Source organism: Heterodontus francisci, chromosome 10, assembly GCF_036365525.1.
Source record: "Heterodontus francisci isolate sHetFra1 chromosome 10, sHetFra1.hap1, whole genome shotgun sequence".
Taxonomy (NCBI): Eukaryota; Metazoa; Chordata; class Chondrichthyes; order Heterodontiformes; family Heterodontidae; genus Heterodontus; species Heterodontus francisci.
Window position 1 is genome coordinate 17695662 of NC_090380.1, and position 19509 is coordinate 17715170.

Genomic DNA, 19509 nt, shown 5'->3' on the forward strand with positions numbered 1-19509 from the left:
ATTCCCCCCCCCCTCAAAGTAGTGTAGCTGGAACTGAATCAGCTAAAACCACACAGCACAACATTTGTGGCACCTTTCTGGCCATCCAGGCTGTGATCAGGTAAATCACTTAAGATCAGAGATGGAACCTAGGTCATTGGTAGTCTTTATGATTCAGTATTACACCAGGAGGTACCTCGACTAGCTAAGCCATTGGAGAAGTTAGTTCAAAGTATATGGGGGAAGTAGAAAATAGCAAACACAGAGGATGCTGTTAGAATTACAGGGACAGTATATCCCACTCAGTGAATACTGTCAGATAATTGGTTCAATGACTGCATCTGACCAAATCTAACATGTTAACAAGATTCATCTGAAGTTTATTGATTTCTACACATTTTAACATGTTTGGTTTCTTGCACACAACCAAAATTTTGCAGTCCTTCAAGACCTGCTCCAGCCCAGCTCTCAAGACTCCTTGTGTGATATATATTGTGGCCAATAGCATGCACTATACCTGTCTTATTGTGTTATATCTACAAGCAGTCACACTCCTTTAAAAAGGAAAAAGAACCATGAAAGGAAGTGAAAGCAAAATACTGCGGATGCTGGAAATTTGAAATAATAAAACGCTGAAAATACTCAGCAGGTCAGGCAGCATCTGTGGAGGGAGAAGCAGAGTTAACGTTTCAGATTGATGACCTTTCATCAGTAAACGACAAAGGTTAGAAATGGAATAAGTTTTGAGCAAGTGAAATGGGAGGGTGGGGTGGGGTGGGGAGGGGAGAAGAATAACAAAAGGGAAGGTATGCGATAGGGCAGAGGGCAGGAGAGATTAAATGACAAAGATGAAACAAAAGGCAAAGGGAGTGGTAATAGTTATAATAGAAGACAAAGCATTTGTATAGAGAAAGTGTTAATGGCAGAATAATGAACAGCTCTGCCTGAAAGCTCTGTCTCTCCCTCCCAGAACCCCGACAGGGTTCCCCTTGTCCTCACTTTCCACTCCACCAGCCTCCACTTCCAAAGGATCATCCTCTGCCATTTCCACCACCTCCAGCATAATGCCACCACCAAACATATCTTCCCCTCCTCTCTGGGACCTATTCCGAAGGCATCATTCCCTCCGCGACACCCTAGTCCACTCCTCCATCACTCCCGATACCTTTCCATGCAATCATAGGAGGCGCAATACCTGCCCATTTACCTCCTCTCTCCTCACCATCCAAGGCCCCAAACACTCCTTCCAGGTGAAGCAGCGATTTACTTTTACTTCTTTCAATTCAGTTTACAGCATTCGCCTCTACATTGGGGAGACCAAATGTAGATTGGGTGACCGCTTTGCAGAGCACCTCGCTCAGTCCAAAAGCATGACCCGAGCTTCCAGTTGCTTGTCATTTCAACACCGCCCCCCCTGCTCTCATGCCCACATGTCTGTCTTCGGCCTGCTGCAGTGTTAACGCAAGCTTGAGGAACAGCACTTTATCTTCTGATTAAGCACTCTACAGCCTCTGGACTCAACATCGAGTTCAACAACTTCAGACCATGACTGTCTTCTTTAAATTTTATTTTATATTTTTCAACCATGTGCCTGTCTTAAACTTGTTTTTCATGTTTTTGCTATTGGACAAAGCTGTTCATTATTCTGCCATTAACACACTCTCTATACAAATGCTTTGTCTTTTACTACAGTTATTACCATTCCCTTTGCCTTTTGTTCCATGATATCTTTGTCATTTAATCTCTCCTGCCCTCCACCCTATCAGAGACCGTCCCTTTTATTGTTCTCCCCACCCCCCCCCCCCAACTTTCACGTTTTCGAAACCTATTACATTTCTAACCTTTGCCTAATCTTAACTTGAAACGTTAACTCTTGTTTCTCTCTCCACAGATGCTGCCAGACCTGCTGAGTATTTCCAGCACTTTCTGTTTTTATTTTATGAAAGGAAGTGAATCGTAAATGTTTGGTTCTTCAGAGTGGAGGAAGAGTGTGATCAGGGCTGCAGATACATAGATCTTTATGGGTGGCACAGTGCCGCAGTGGTTAGCGCCGCAGCCTCACAGCTCCAGTGACCCGGGTTCGATTCTGGGTACTGCCTGTGCGGAGTTTGCAAGTTCTCCCTGTGACCGTGTGGGTTTTTGCTGGGTGCTCCGGTTTCCTCCCACAGCCAAAGACTTGCAGGTTGATAGGTAAATTGGCCATTATAAAATTGCCCCTAGTATAGGTAGGTGGTAGGGGGAAGGTGGGGATGTGAGAGGGTAATGGGATTAATGTAGGATTAGTATAAATGGGTGGTTGATGGTCGGCACAGACTCGGTGGGCCTGTTTCAGTGCTGTATCTCTAAATAAAAAATAAATAAATAAAAGTTGAGAGGGCAATCAGAAAGACAAGTAAGATTTTGGGTTTTATATATAGATTCACTGAAAATAAAAACAAAGAAATTATTCTTAATTAGTACAATACATTGTTTAGGCTACAGTTGAGAGTATTGGGTGCAGTTCAATTTGCAATTATGTAGTATATTTCATAAAGAAAAATACCCAAAGTCTTTTCACAGATCAAAAACTCTGCAACAAATGGATACTAAACCAAATAAGGAGATATTGAGAAGGGTGTCAAAAGCTTGGTGAAAGTACTGGGTTTGAGAAGAATCTTAAAGGAGGAGAGAGGCAGAGATTTAGGGAGGGAATTATACAGGGAGGGGATGAAGATATAACTGCCAAATGGTGGGGCAAAGGGGATGCACTAAAGGCCAGAGACAGTGGAATGCAGAGTTCGTGGGAGTGGGGGTTCAGGAGATAGGGAGGGTGAGACCATGAAGGTCATTATCCAAAGTGAGTTAGAACCATACAACAGGTACAGCAAAGATTTACTAGAATGTGTTATCAGGAATCTGAGAACACTCTTTTCCTATCACCCCAGTTTCTTGAGCACCCTACCCTTTTATCTGCCTAGGCCCCACACTCTGGAATCCCCTCCCTAAACTGTTCCATCTTCAAGACTCCCTTCTGTGACCAAACTTATTGTCACCTCTCCTAATCTATCCTTCCTTGGATCAAAATCTGCTTTTCTCACACCTGTGAAGCACCTTAGAATGTAATTGGGTAAATATTGAAGAAGAAAATAACTGGAGGGAAATGGGTGAGTGAGGCTAACCGGATTGCTTTTCAAAAGAAGAATGGGCTGAATAGCCTCTTCCCGTGCTGTACTATTCTATCATTCATCTACAAACACAAGTTGTTGTTGCTATTTTCATCTCAAATGCATGGTTCCTGTAGTACTGACCGGCCACCACTGAGTGGCGCAAGAATCTTGTACAGTCACAGGCAAAATCACAAATCAGTGAGTGATTGCTGCAGTCTAACCTTTAATATGAAACAGGTAACACACCATATTATTTGTCTTTGGATAATCTTTGATCCCAGTTGGTGAAGGTGATAGGTACCATTTGAAATATACAAATCTGGACATTGAGGGGATGAGCTGGGTTGCTTTAGCAAGTAAACTCGAACCCTGATCTTGGGCGACAAATTCAGTTCCATTAGTATTTGACATTTGATTTGATTTCAGCACCACCCCCCCCCCACACCCAATCCCCACCAAATTTAAATTCAACGCTCTTAGCATTTATTTCTTCTAATAACAGATTAATGAGGAATTTTATAAAACCATTATATGCTTATTTTGTTAAATCAGGGCTGCCTCCCTGTGTTTGTGCTGTTAAGTCATGGAAGAGATAACAGCAACTCCACATGCCTAAAAAAAAAAATTAATTCTTCACTTGGTAGCTTCAGCTCAGTTATTAGGATTCACGCCACTTAGGAAATGTAACCGTAAGGAAGTTTGATCGCTCTGACTCTGTGCCTCTCCAAGAAAACAGGGGAACATGAAAAGGCATGTTGTGGACTCACAGAGGTTTAAGAGTTAAATCGGAGGGCATTACCAAATTGCAGGGCTTTGAGATTGCAATGGGCAAGCAATCTCAACAGCCAAAATGTGATTCTCACAAATTAAAACCTCAATTTTCAGGTTAAGATGATTAAAACACTGTATAAACTGTGGCATTTTTGACACACTCGCAAAGACAATAAATTGCCTTATAATAAAAGCCTAACATATTTCCAATTATATCACCCGAGGTTGCTACTGAAAAAGCTTCAAAAGAACCGTGTGCTTTAAATCCAGCAGATGGCACTGGTGGATTTTGAGCTGTATGTCCTTCCCTTTTACTTACAACTGGCTGCTTGGTGATGTCCACCAGGTCCTTGATGTTGTAGTACTGGTGCTTCTCAAATGCTGAAAACAGCATATCCAGTACTTGCTGCCTATCAGCTCGAGCACGCTTCCCATCTTCCTTCTTCTTCCTTTCATATTCAATCTAATGAAAAGCATAATATTAGAAAATGAGTGCTCATACTGTGCATGTATTAAAACACCACAGAGACTTTTTCAGGGAAACCAGCGGCGATTTTTTTCATAGTTGTGTTGTAACAATGAAGTGAATGAGATGACGATAGGGAGCAGCCCAGTGTTTGTCATGCTATGACATGTTCTTATTGTCTCTTGTCTCCTATCGAGATCCACTCATTCTTCAATGTTCCACCAGGGTTACAGGTTGGCTGTTACTAGATCCAGTACTAGCTCTCTACCATTGCCACTCTGCAACTACACTGCCACCGTGCAAGTGGACCCCAAGGAAACTCCTTTTCCAATCTTCCCCTCCTGACTTGCGTTCAGAAGCAGGCTGCTTACCTTCTGGGCTGCAGGAAATGCACGGATCATGGAGATAGGAATCATACCCTCACAAATATAGATTCTGCAAAAATTGGTGAAGGGTCCCAAAAGTAAATTTCCATCCAGGCTTTATAAAATGATGCAAAGTTGACAAATAGCCCCGGAAAGATTACTCTGAGCAGAGTCCAAGCTCTGCCAGTTTCAACAAATCAACAGATCTGTTTTGTTTTCTTAAGTCTCCTTTTCCTCCATTAGTTTTATCTGCAAGATTTTGGCTTCTTAATGCACTACTGTCTATGGTTGCTGGTGACTCCCTCATACCTTGTTCAAGTGGCTACTTTTCATGCATGATCCCTGCCACCTTCCCTAAGCTGCAGTCAGTGAAGACAAATATAGTGTTCCTACTGCCACTGCACAAAGACCTTAGGCCTTATTGCCTGTATGGCAGAGAATCAACTGATAGATAAAAATTACATCAGCTGTGTAAGGAAGCACCAAGGAAGGGGGCCTGATCTCTCTGAAGAAAGCCACTCATGTTAGTTCGATTTGCCAAGGTTACAGTTACAAGCACTCCAAAATAAACAATTCTGAGTTGTCATGAAAAAGGCAATATGAAATGGACAACTGGACAGATTTCCACAAAGGTTAAATCCAACTTGCTTGACCGTCCATGATTTATGCGGAAAGCCAGCATTTTTGACTTGATGCCCATTGTCAACATTTATGGCTCAAAATCAGCACCTCACTCCATCCATTACTGCTGCTTCAGGCCTGTTTCTCAATTCTACTTGATGCTAGTGCTCTGTGGTCAAATTCTGCTGTAATACAGGTAAAGGAAAAACTACAAGATATAAAGTAATTAAACCAGGAGAGAGAAATAAGAAATGTGTGAGTAAAACATTAGAGCAGAAGCACAGGTTAGGGCGCGTGACCCAAATAAGTATTCCTTATACAAACGTACAGAGTATAAGGAACAAATTGAATGAATTGAAGGTGCAAATTCAACTTGGAGGGTACGACATGGTAGCTATTACTGAGACTTGACTGAAAGATAGTCAGGACTGGAAACTAAATATACCAGGTTATAAGGTCCACAGGAATGATAGGGAAAATGATGGCGGGGAGGAGTACCCTTAGGATGAAATTATGTTGACAATAGAAGATATAACAAGAGGTTAACAGGCAGTGGAGACTTAATGGGTAGAATTAAGAAATAGAAAAAGATTTAAGACTGTAGTGGGAGTTGTGTATAAGTTGTGAAGTGGTAGATTGTGTAAATGCAGAGATTAGATTTGCATGTAGCAAAAGCAGAGTGACTTTAATGGGGGATTTTAACTTTCATTTGGATTGGATAAGCAGACTAGCACATGTTAGAAAGGTAGTGAATTTCTTGAGTGTGTCCAGGATAGCTTTCTATAGCAATATGTCCTAGAGCCAACAGGGGTGGGGGAGGGGAGGGGAGGAGGAGGGGGTGGTGGTGGGGGGGGGGATGCCATATTAGATTTAGAGATTTCGTAATGAGCCAGGTTTAGTTAACAGCCTAACGGTGTTATCTAATAGCGATCAGAATATGAATGCATTCAATATACTGTTTAAAAGGGAGAAATGCAAAATAGCTACTAAGGTTCTAGATTTAGTTAAGGTTGACTTCAATGGGGTGAGACAGACCATCCACAATAAACTGGGCAAATCTGTTAATAGATAAAACAACAGATGATCAGTGGAAGGTGTTCAAAAAGAATTTAATGTGATACAGAGCGAGATTATACCCTCAGGGGCAAGAGCTCTACCTGCCAAAAAAGGCAGCCATGGACAACAAAAGAGATAAGAGACAAAACTATAAGAAAAAGCAAACAAAAATGTAAAACATGGCACATATTCTGACAAATGGGAAAGATACAAAGAACAGAAAAGGGTGGCAAAACAGTAACAGCTACAAAAAGGGAATATGAAAAGAAACTTCCAAGAGATATCAAAATCAATAGAAAATCTTTTACATTTACTTTAGGAAAAAGAGGATGGTCAGAAGCAAAGTGGGTCCCTTGAAAACTGACAATGGTGATGTTGTCAATGAAAATAAGGAAATGGTGGATATATTGACTATTTACCTTGTGTCAGTTTTTACAATAGAGGTAAAGGTCAGCATGTCGGACATTCCAAGGAAACTATTATTGAATCAGGGACAGGAACTCAACAAAATTAACATAACCAAGCTAACAGTAACGGAGAAATTAATGGCACTAAAGAGTAACAAATCCCCAGAACCAGATGGTTTTCATCCCAGGGTTTTAAATGAATTAGATGAGAACATTGCAGATGCAATCTTCCAATGTTCTCTTGATTCAGGAACCATTGCTTTAGTTCAGAAAATTCTTTGTCACTCCACTATTTAAGAAAGGTGAGAGAGATAAATCAGGGAATTATAGACCAGTTATCCCAACATCTGTTGTCAGGAAATTACTAGAGTCTAATATTAGGGATAGGTTGACTGAACATCTTGCGATGTGTAAAGGGTAGGCCATACCTGATGAACCTGACTGAATTTTTTGAAGAGGTGGCTAAAGTAGTGAACAGGGGAATGTCTATCAATATTATTTATATGGCCTTCCTGAAGGCAACTGACAAAATCCCTCTTAACCTCATGGAATTGACGGCAAATTGTTGATCTGTGACCGAGCTCCATATACCCGCAGTTGCCCCATATCCCTTAATATCTTTGTATAATAAAAATGTATCAATCTCAGATTTAACATTTACAACTGATCTGGCATCAAATGCCCTTTGCAAAGAGAGTTCCGAACTTCTAACACCCTTTGTGTGTAGCTGTGTTTCCTAATTTCACTCCTGAAAGGTCTGGCTATAATTTGAAGATCATGTCCCCTAGTCCTAGACTCCCCGACCTTATCTGTTCACCTTAATATCTTGAAAACTTTGATCAAATAACCCCACAACCTACTAAATTCCAAGGAACACAACTCTAGTTTGTGTAATATCTCCTCATAATTTAACCCTTGGAGTACAAGTATCATTCTGGTAAATCTATGCTGTACTCCTGCTAAGGACACTATGTAGTCAGCACTACAGGTCTGGTCTAAGCAGGGCTTTGTGGAGCTGAAGCATGACTTCGAACCCCTTGAATTCTAGTCCTCCAGATATCAAGAGCAACATTCCATTAGCTTTTTTGATTATTTTCCATACCTGTTCCTGATATTTTGATGATCTATGTACCTTGACTGCTAAGTTTCTTTCACTGGTTCTAGCTTTTCACCATTCAAAAAATACCCTGTTCCATCCTTTTAGCCCCAAAGTAGATGACCTCACATTTCCCTACATTTGCTACAGCTTTGCCCATTTATTTCATCTATCAGTAACATTGTAATTTTATACTTCCATCTACACTGCATACAATGCCACCTATCATTGTGTCATCGGCAAATGTGTTTACATAGCTTCTTATCCCATGATCTAAGTCAGTGGTTCTGGTATTGCAGTCTACAGTGACCTTCCAGGGGTCCACACACAGGGTGGGTCCACACACAGGGCTGACCCACTGGTGGGCGCTGTGGTCAAGAGGAAGTGAGTGAGCAGCAGCTGGAGCCATGCTCTGCTCCCCAATGGTCTTCTCGTGCCCTGCTCTCCTTGTGCTCCTGCTCTCTCTGGGCTCCTGCTCACCCTGCTCTGCTCCCACAGAGCTCCTGTTCTCCCCTAGCTCCCCTTGAGCTTTCTTCATGTTCTGCTCTCCCTGGGCTCCTGCTTTCTTTGTGCTCCTGCCAAGGATAGACAGACACTGCAAGTTGAAGCAGGCACACCGAACTCACTGTTATCTGTAAGTAAATACCTGTTTTCTTAAAAGCATTATTGGGCTGATAAGTGGCAAATTACATTTGCGCGACACAAGTGCCAGGCAATGACCATCTCCAACAAGAGAGAATCTAACCATCTCACCTTGACATCCAATGGCATTACCATCGCTGAATCCCCCACTATCAACATCCTAGGGGCTACCATTGACCAGAAACTGAACTGGACCAGCCATATAAATACTGTGGCTACAAGAGCAGGTCAGAAGCTAGGAATCCTGAGGCGAGTAACTCACCTCCTGTCTCCCCAATGCTTGTCCACCATCTACAAGGCACAAGTCAGGAGCGTGATGGAATACTCTTCACTTGCCTGGATGGGTGCAGCTCCAACAACACTCAAGAAGCTCGACCCCATCCAGGACAAAGCAGCCCACCTGACTGGCATCCCATCCACCATCTTCGACATTCACTCCTTCCACCACCGATGCAAAGTGGCAGCAGGGTGTACCATCTACAAAATGCACTCCTTTGACAGCACCTTCCAAACCTGCGACCTCTACCACCTCGAAGGACAAGGGCAGCAGATGCATGGGAGCACCACCACCTGCAAGTTCCCCTCCAAGTCACACAGCATCCCAACTTGGACTCTAATCGCTGTTCCTTCACTGTCGCTGGGTCAAAATCCTGGAACTCCCTTCCTAATAGCTCAGTGGGTGTACCTACCCCACATGGACTACAACGGTTCAAGAAGGCAGCTCACCACCACCTCAGGCAGCTCACTACCACCTTCTCAAGGGCAATAAATGCCGGCCTAGCCAGTGACACCCACATCCCATGAATGAATAAAAAAAAACTCTTTACACGCAGCACTTTCATTTTGAGTATTATACAGAATTGTAATTTAGATGAGGGTCTGTGATTACTAATCCTTTTGAAAAGGGACCCTTCAATCAAAAAAGTTTGAGAACTGCTGATCTAAGTCATTAATAAATAGTGAATAGTTGAGGTTCCAATAACAACTTGTATTTATATAGTGCCTTTAATTTTAAAAAAACCCATAGTGCTTCACAAAGGCAATGTCAAACAAAATATGACACCAAGCCACATAAGGAGATAGTAGGGCAGGTGACCAAAAGCTTGGTCAAAGAGGTAGGTTTTAAGGAACATCTTAAAGAAGGCGAGGTAGAGAGCCAGAGAGGTTTAGGTAAGGAAGGCAACAGACCCTCTTGGGACACCACTAGTCACATCCTGCCACTTAGATTACCCACCCATTATCCCTACTCTCTATGTCCTTCTGCTCAGACAATTTCCTAACCTGGTCAATGACTTGCCTTCAATTCTATGAGCTTGACTTTAGCTAACAGTATGTTATGCTAGACTTTTTCAAATGTTTTCTGGAAGTCCATATGAATAACATTCATAGACATTTCCCTGTCCAACGTTAACTCTGCGAATAACATTCATAGACATTTCCCTGTCCAACATTAACTCTGCTTTTCTCTCCACAGATGCTGCCAGACCTGCTGAGTATTTCCAGCATTTCTTGTTTTTATCCCTGTCCATTATGTTAGTCACCTCTTCAAAAAGCTCAATCAGGTTCGTCAAACATTACCTACCCTTTACCCTACCAAGCTGCCTCTCTCTGATCAGTTAAAAATTTTCAAGGTGTCAGTCACCTTATGCTTAATTATATACTCCAGCAATTCCCTGACAACAAACGTAAGGCTAACAGGTCTATAATTTCCTGGTTTTCCTCTTTCACCTTTCTTAAATAGCGAAGTGCAATGAGCAATCTTCCAATATAAAGGAATAGTTCCTGAATTGAGAGAACTTTGAAAAATTTGTGTTAAGGCATCTGCTGTGTTCTACTTCCTTTTAAAGATAATCTAAAAATTAGAGCCAGACCCTCAGGAGTGAAATAGGAAACACTTCAACACACAAAGGGTAGAAGAAGTTTGGAACTCTCTTCCATAAACAACAATTTATGTTGGGTCAATTGTTAATGTTAACTGCAAGATTGATACATTTTTGTTAACCGAAGGTATTGAGGGATATGGGAAAATGGCAGATAAATGGAGTTAAGTCACAGATCAGCCATGATCTCATTGAATGGAGGGGAACAGCCTCGAGGATAAATGGCTCCTCCTGTTCCTATGTTCACTGTATCAACCATATAAGCAGTTTTCAAACAATCAGATTTACAATAGATTGCTATAGCACCCCTCCAGCTCTTTAAAGAAGGAACAGAGAAGTCTGAAGGGAGCCAAAAGCAGTCGTAGAAGCAGGAAGGAAAGTGATAAGAGGCAGATGCTGAGGAAATGAGTTCCGGAGGGCAGGGAGGCCTAAGTATTGGCCACTGATGTGGAGCAGGAAATGAGAAGAATTCAGAATTGGAGAAACGAAGGGTTTGCACAAGGACATATTGGCTAGGGAAGACTGCAGAGGTGGGGAGTGAGGAGATGTCAGGAGTTGAAGGAGTAAGGGCAATGAGTGAAGGTGGGAACAGCCTGTGGTATTCTATATCATCTGTAGTTCATGGAAGGTGGAAGAAGGGAGATTGTCCAGGTGAGCATTGGGGAAATTGAATCCAGAGGTGACAGAGACATAGATTAGGGATTGCTGAGTTACCCCTATCGAAATGTTGACATGAGGTTGTCGGATGAGACAGGATCATGCTCAGTTCAGTTGTAATGTCTCCATATTTGAATCCCTGTTGGTTCTCCTCATTAACACAAATAAAGGACTGGAGAACGAGGGCTGGACCATCAATTACTGCAGGAGAGAGACAATGATCTAGAACCCAACTCTCGACCTATATGTGCAGCAGAGAATCAGTGAGCTAAATCAAACAAATATCTCAAACACCTCATCCCAGCTTTCCTCAATAATGGAAGTCCTGCAGTAGTAAGAAGACAGCATGCACATATTCCAGATGTCCCCCACATCTAAGCATGCTTGACAGCAGTCCTGGAAATCACAGACAGTAACTGAACTGTCTGCCTCTTGCAGACCTGACATGGAGAGCTGCAGCTTTCGCCATTATATGAACTTCTGCTGTTATTCTCCCACCATAAATATGTGGGATATCTACCAATCTGATGTGTTTGCCTGGACACAGAAAAATATCAGATGGCCATAATTGTCAGTTCACACCCACTCATCATCATCCCTTCCCTTGAGGGTTCCAACATCCTGCCTTGAACTAGGAGGAGCAGCAAGATGTCAGTAATATTTGATAGTACATCAAAACATCTCTCTCTAAGCGTAGATCCAGTATGTGTGATCAACATGTACTGTGCCTTAGACATGCAAACCAAACATGTTAATAAACTTAAAAAAGACTTAAAAAAGACACTTTAACAGAACTTTCTTCCTCACCCTAAGGCACAGACTCATGCTTTGCCACTGCTCCTGGGGAGATCATTGCTCTACAGTACCTCACCCTTGCAGACATTTTTAATGTTTGAGCCTAGACTGTGTGCATCAATAACTTGTATTTATAGTAAGAAAAATAAGGAGGCCACATATTATTTGGAAAATAAGAATCGAAATGGGGTACAGGAGCAAAGGGATCTGGGAGTACAAATACACACAAAGTAACGACACAAGTGAATAAGGCCATTAGAAAAGCAAACCAAGCACTAGGATTTATTTCTAGAGGGTTAGAATTGGAAAGTACAGAAATTACGCTACAGTTATGTTGAACCTTGGCTAGACCACACTTGGGAGTATTGTGCACGTTTTTGGTTGCCACATTATACAAAGGATATATAAGTAGTGGACAGGGTGTAAAAAAGATTTACAAGCATGATACCAGAACCGTAAGCTTAAACCTATCATGAAAGGGTGAACAGGCTGGGTCCTTTTCTCTTGAAAAAAAACTGAGGTCTTTAAAATTATGAAAGGTTTTGATAGACTAGACACAGAGTGTGTTTCTACTTGTGGGGAAGAACAAAACAAGAGGCCACCAATATAAGGTAATCACCAAGACGACAAATAGGGAATTCAAAAAGGAACTTCTTTACCCAGAGAGTGGTGGAAATGTAGAACTCCATCACAGTGACTGGTTGAGGTGAATAGTATAGATGCTTTTCAGGGAAAGCTAGATAAGGATATGAGGGAGAAAAGAATAGAGGGTTATACTGATAGAGTTAGATGAGGAAGGATGGGAGGAGGTTTGAATGAAGCATAAACAGCAGCATGGACTGGGGTTGGGCCGAACGGCCTCTTTCTGTGTTGTATATTCTATGTAAACACTGTCTTTAATGTAGAGAAGTGTTCCAAGATGCTTCATACAGGTGCAATCAAAAAACATGGACAAGTCAAAGCAGATAGTAGGATGGGTGACCAAAATCTTGATCCAAGAGATGGGTTTCAAAAAGGGTCTTAAAGAGGGGGTGAAGAAGCAATAGGGCTTGGGGAGAGGATTCCAGAACACAAGGCCAAGTTCTATTGAGGAAGGCTCTTTTGCCAAAGGGACGGTGTTGCACAAGAGAACAGAGTCAGAGGAATGAAGAGTTCTGGAACGGGCTGGCGGAGGTTATAAAGATACGGAGAGGCAAGATCATGAAGCAATTTAAAGACAAGGATGCGCATTTTAAATAAAAACAGAAAATGCGGGAAATGCTCAGCAGGTCTGGCAGCATCTGTGATGACCCTTCATCGACCTGAAATGTTAACTCTGTTTCTCTCTCCTCAGATGCTGCCAGACCCGCTGAGTATTTCTAGCATTTTCTACTTTTATTTCAGATTTCCAACACCTGCAGTATTTGCTTTCGTGTGAGCATTTTAAACTGGAGTTATTAGAGGTTCTATAGGAGGTCGGTGAGGGTCATTGGTGAGTGGAAATGGTGCAGAGTAAGATATGGATACAGCAGGTTTTGCATGAACAGAAGTTACGGAGGGTGTAGGATGGGAGGCTAGCCACTGAGATAGTCAGGTCTAGAGGTGACAAAAACATGGATGAGGGTTTCAACAGCAGATGGGGAATGGCAGTGGTGAAGGTGAGCGATGTTATAGAGGGGGAACTAAGTGGTCTTTGTGATATGGGGTTGGAAGTTTAGTTTGGGGTCAAATAGGACATCGAGGTTGCAAACAGTGAGCTTCAACCTGAGACAGGGATGGGATGGAGATGGAATTGATGGCTAGGATATGAAGTTAGCATTGAGGGCTAAAGATGACGGCTTCAGTCTTCCCAAAGTTGAGCAAAAGGAATTTGCGGCTCCTCCAAGACTAGATGTTGGTCAAGCAATCTGCCAACATAGAGGCAGCAGAGGGATCAAAAGTGATGGTGCTGAGGTAGAGTTGAGTGATATCAGTATACATGTGGAAATGGACCCCACAGTAGCAGATGACGTCATCATGGGGTAGCATGTAGATGAGGATGAGGACACAGTCAAGGATAGATCCTTGGGAGGGCTTCAGAGATAACAACGTGCAGGTAGAAAAAGACGCCATTGCCAGTGACGCACTGGCTATGATCAGATAGCTAAACAAGGAATCAAGCAAGGGTAGCTCTACTGAACTCGAGAGACGTGGAGAGACACTGAAGGAGGATGGTGTGGTTGACTGTGCCAAAGGCTGCAAGCTGTAAAGAGATTACGGGCAAGGAGGGAGTTAGTGTAGGACAGATGGGCATGGACAGGGAAGGTGACAGCACTTTCAAAGACCGTACAGAGGAAAGGGAGATTGAAGGTGGGGCAGAAGTTTGCAAAGACAGAAGGTTCCAAGCTGTTTTGTTTTCCAGAGGTGGCTGATAACGGAAATTTTGAAAGGATGGAAGAGGGAACCAGTTACAATTTCAGCTGGCAATCGGGGCCAGGAAAGGGAAGTTGGATGGATAGCAGTTTAGTGGGAATGGAGTCAAGGGAGCAGGACATGGGTCTCATGCATGAGATGAGCTTGGAGAGGCCATGAAGAAAGATAGGAGAGAGACTAGAGAGAGACACGAGTTCAGGACTAGGGCAGGAGGTAGCCTTGGGGGAAGTTTGGCTTTGTGGGCAAGGGGAAGTGCAGAAGAGACAGACTATTCAACCATGAGGGCATCACAGCTTCATCGTTGTGCACCCCCTCCCCCACAAGATGCTCCAACAGAGTCAGACGGCCTTGCCCTTTCAGGGGAATCTAGAATGCAAAATTTCAGAGATTGGTATGAAATTCTGTTCTGGGGCCACCCAGAAAACATGTGTAATTGATTTTGGTTTCCCAATCCTTTTCTTAACACCCACTGCAAAGCAATACATTTTTGACCTCCTTTCCTCCACATCGTAAAATAATTCCTGCCTCATCCACCACAGATTTTTATTTCAATTCAGGTAAAACGGTAATTTAATAAAACATTACAAAACGGATTAACATTAAGATCGAAGTAATCTTAACTGCCTGAGACATTGAAAATAGCATTGCATGCTTTGGTAAGCCCCACCATTGAGTACTTTACAACTCCACACACATACCACACATAGAGATATACCCCTTACTGGCCTAATCATGTATTGATGGCTCCTCTGCTAATATGGGCTGATAGCATGTCTCAATGTGATTAGTAAACAAATCAGACTTACATTGTACTGATGGTTTGCTACAGGCTTATAATTTGTTGTTACAGCCTTATCCAGTTGTAGGGAGAGACGGAATGGTTTGGATGATTCTTCAATTTGCTGTCTGGGTGGATGGAAGTAAAATCAATGCATTAGAATACATTGCTTGGCAACAAAAACAACATACATTTACATACAAAGTGATGCTGCAAATCTGAAATAAGAACAGAAAATGCTGGAAATACTCAGCAGGTCTGGCAGCATCTGTGAAGAGAGAAACAGAGTTAATGTCGATGATCTTTCATCAGTTGCTGCCTGACCTGCTGAGTATTTCTAGTATTTTGTATTTTTATGCATTTACAAAGCTCCTTTTATGTAGTGGAACATCCCAAGGCACTTCATGGGAGTGCTATTAGACAACACTTGACACTGAGACACAGATTAGGACAGGTGATCAAAAGCTTGGTCAAAAGGAGGAGGAAAGAGAAGTCGAGAGAGTGAGGGGTTTAGGTAGGGAATTTCAGAGCTTAGGCAGCTGAAGGCACGGCCACCAATGGTGAAGTGATGACAATGCACAATGTGCAACATGAGAGAAGTGGAGGTAACCAGAGATCTGAGAGGTTTGTGGACTGGAGGAGTGTGGATATGTTACTGGACTACTAATCCAGAAGCCTGAACTATTAATACAGAGACATGAGTTCAAATCACACCATGGCAGCTGAGGAATTTAAATTCAGTTATTTAAATAAAAGCTGACAGGTCTCCCGACATCGACCAAAGCACCGGACAGAACAAAGGCACACCCAGCCCAGTCGACCCTGCTAAGTCCAACAACATCACCATTCATTCACTGTCACTGAGTCAAAATCCTGGAACTCCCTCACCCAACAGCACTGTGAGCATACAGACAACACAAAGACTGCAATGGTTCAACAAGGTAGTTCACCACCACTTTCTCAACGGCAATAAGGCATGGGAAACAGATACTGGCCTTGCCAGTGGCACCCACATTGCATGAACAAATAAATAAAAAAAAAATCTTGGTGAGAAGGATGAACATTTTGAAATCTAAGGAAAGCAGTCTTTAATCCGGAAAGAAGGGGAGAACTTGGGATAAGAGATTACAAAAAGCCAGTGGATTACATGACAAACGTGGAGAGTTGGACAGAAAGAGGAGGAAAGGAGCTGAGCAGGAACCCAATTTAACATTGAATCAATTCAATCTGGTGTGACAGTGCTTTGAACACCTGTGTATAAATTTCAGCACTCTATATATAGGTAAAGGAAATCAGATTTACTGTATTATGGATGAGATAGTAAATAAAAAGCATGACTGACTGACAGCATTTCAACAGTCCAGGTTATTTTCTTTGAATCATTCTTATCGCCCTTGTACACTTTTTGTGGCTCACACTAATTGGAGATGCATGGTGGTGTTCCAGACCTCTGAAAATGCCACTGTCAAATTCGGATGTGCCTGAAACAGGCCGGATTGATTTGCCCCATAAATTTCTTCACATCTCTTCCTCCTGGAATGGCCGAGACGAGGAAGCTGAACAGTGAAGGGGGAAAGCTGCAAGCCCAACCCTTGCTGTCACCCCCAATCAGAAACAACCTCTTACAAAATTCGATTCAAGAAATGTGCACCCAGGTAACGATGATAGTGATCAGTGGGTAAAATCAAGATTGGCTGTGATGCTCTTCAAAGCCAAACAGCCTTTGCACATCCAATATCCAGACTTGCACAAAAAGAGTGGCTAATGGAGCAATGTACTGAAGCATTGCAGCAACCGAGGAACCATAAGAGAAGCATGAATCACCACCATCAGGTAAGGAGGGGAAATGGTGGGGTAAGAATGATCATTAAAAAAAGCGGATTATATTACAGACATGGATTACAGGGGGAGAAAGAGGAAAGGAACTGAGCAAGAGCCCATTTAACAATTAATCTGCTCAATCTTGTGGTTAGAGCCCTACCACTTAAGAGTTAAATTGAACAAGCTGATAAACAGAACATTTCCCTAATACCATTTCCAGTCTCCCACTTTTTTGTTTTTGAATGAGTAATATATAATGAGTTTAATTTTCCCCAGACACGATCTGATGTAGGTGCTCAGTCGCTTGGGTTCATGGTTATAATTTATAGTTACCCAACTCCTGGACACTCTGAGTCACACTGCCACCACACTTCTGCAACAATCAGCAGCTCCTCAGCCTTCATTTCCTTTTCTTCACTGTACAGCCCTGCCTTGGCAAGGCACAACCACTTAAACTACAAACCACCATCGGTTGTAACAGAAGTGGCCTCTGCTTCCAAAAGGTAAGAACATTTTAAATCTTTTTTGCCTCTTTTACCAGTCATTAACATACTAAATATTTCACTAAAGTCTATCAAATAAAATTCACAATGTATTGCATCTCAGTATAATTCTACTTCTTTTGTTAAAATGCTAACATGGAGGTATTTTGAACACTGAGCTCCAAAGCTAATACACAATGACACAAGTGAGTTATAGTAACATTTGGGCTGATTTTATAGCCTTTTTAATTCTCTCAGGGATACACAGGCCAGTTATGGAAACTATTTCAAAATACTGGGCAACTTGCAGATTGAGGTTGGCGCAATAACATTTTTCATGATTCAAGAATTCTTATGACAGATTTTTTCCAAATTGCAGTGTTCCAGTTTGCAAAATAAAAGACCACTGAATTTAGAAGATTGGTGGGAACAGCCTGTTATCTTGGGTGAATGAAAGTTAAAGATACGAAGGTAGGTAGATTATGAAAAGACTGCATTGTTCAGTTCCACTCCTGAATTTCACAACTAATTGCTGCTTACCAGATACTGAAGAAGCAAGGAGCTACAGTTTCGTAACCTGTGTTGGCCTGCTATCGAGTATTAACTGCTGAGTTTAATGGGAATCCAATCCTTCTGCCCGTTTGATATTGAAGTATTTACTGAGCCTCCAAAATGATCAATCTCTGTACAACCTGTTTGCACTGGCTTTCGGACTGATAGATTCTGTTCTATAAATGTGGCTCTACGGTGCATGATCACGTCTTTATTTTTATTACTTGCTTCAACACAGTCAATGCCACCACCGGTATCACTTCTTTAAAACGTGAGTTATTAATGTCAGCATCCTTTATTTATCGTCTTGTGCTTTTTTCTTTTGATGGTGTAGTGTGTACTCGCTTGGAGGAGTTACTGAGCACAACCATGGCAGGGAACTCAATTCATAGCAACACAGATGGAATCACTAACCAGCAGTTAACGCTGCTCAATAGCAACCGTCTTGATTACTCCACCAGTAAAGTAATTCAAACAAAACAATATGCATGGACATCTTTAAATCAACAGACAGTCAGTGCTGAATAAGAGGTTGTTAAAGCCAAATGATAATTCCTTGTATTTATTTGTCTTAAGGTCTTTCAACTGCAGCCATTTTAAGCATTCGGCATCTCTGCCTCACTGCTACTGCAAACATCAGGGTCACATTACTAAATGATTATCTGTTAGATACTTGTGAGACACATGTGGTTCCACTCACTTTTAGAAAGAGAAAGAAAGTTATTTACTAAACTGCAACATTAAAAAGGAAACAGTGTCAGACTTCAGAACGAACACTTCTGATTAAAATTTTACAAGGAAATTGAGATCAGAAATAGAAAATAAAAATAAGTTCTGCCTTCTATTATATTCTATGCAAGGGTGTAAAAGCCTTAATACAAAGATCATTCCCAGCATCCAGTATACTGTTTTTGAATTCAGAATTACAAACCAGTCATCAGAACTTGTATTAATTCCATACATCTTGTACCTGGATTCTCAGGATTCAGTGAGCTTTGAAGCGACTGGAAAAGTATTCACAGAGCTTATAAAATAGGACTCATTTACTAAAACTACTTATTCCGACAGTAACAATGATATTAATTTTTGCTGGAACATTTGGCAGTTATAGGGTGCATTTAAAAACATAGAATAATTAGAATTAATAACGTTGAATAATTAACATTCAGGAACCTTTGCTTGCAAAGGTCAACACTCTGGGGAGTTTGTTGATCGTGGATAAGGTTATCTTTTGTGAAGAGACTATGCTCTTAAATGCTTTATCTGGGTATATTAATCTATCAAGCCTGTTCATGCCTGTCACATTTCACGATTTTCACAATAAAAAAAACACAACAGTACAACACAGACATAAATGGTAGCTGAGAACAAGTTATTCTTGTGTTCAAATAGACACGAGCCATAAATGTAATATTTTATTCTTTCTTTGGCAATAAGGTTATTTCTTCCAGACTTCTCCCCCCCTGTTAAATCACTTATTTTTGCTGGTGCACAGCTCCTCACCTGAATGACCGTTCTTTGTGCGTAATTCTGCTCCGATATCGGCAGACTGCCCGATTATAGACTGTCTCTCAGTTGAATCCGACCCTGCGTCCATACATGCA

General features: G+C 41.8%; 2 protein-coding genes across 7 annotated transcripts in view; one reads left to right on the plus strand and one right to left on the minus strand.

Annotated features, from left to right (window-relative positions):
* The window catches only part of gtf2f2a (general transcription factor IIF, polypeptide 2a), a 139056-nt gene that overhangs the window by 670 nt on the left and 118877 nt on the right, over nucleotides 1–19509 (minus strand). For both annotated transcript variants that reach the window (XM_068040183.1, XM_068040182.1), the window contains 2 exons: nucleotides 15079–15178; nucleotides 4216–4359 (listed from right to left, as the gene is read on the minus strand). In XM_068040183.1, coding sequence (XP_067896284.1) covers nucleotides 4216–4359; nucleotides 15079–15178 — 244 coding nt within the window. The remainder of the gene's footprint in view (nucleotides 1–4215; nucleotides 4360–15078; nucleotides 15179–19509) is intronic.
* The window catches only part of kctd4 (potassium channel tetramerization domain containing 4), a 29677-nt gene continuing 27032 nt past the window's right edge, over nucleotides 16865–19509 (plus strand). For 3 of the 5 annotated variants that reach the window (XR_010975786.1, XR_010975785.1, XR_010975784.1), the window contains exons 1-2: nucleotides 16961–17374; nucleotides 17733–18176. The gene's annotated coding sequence lies outside the window, so the exon portion shown is untranslated. Of the gene's footprint in view, nucleotides 16884–16960; nucleotides 17375–17732; nucleotides 18177–19509 lie in introns of those variants that run through there. The other 2 variants (XM_068040184.1, XM_068040185.1) reach the window with 2 other exon arrangements.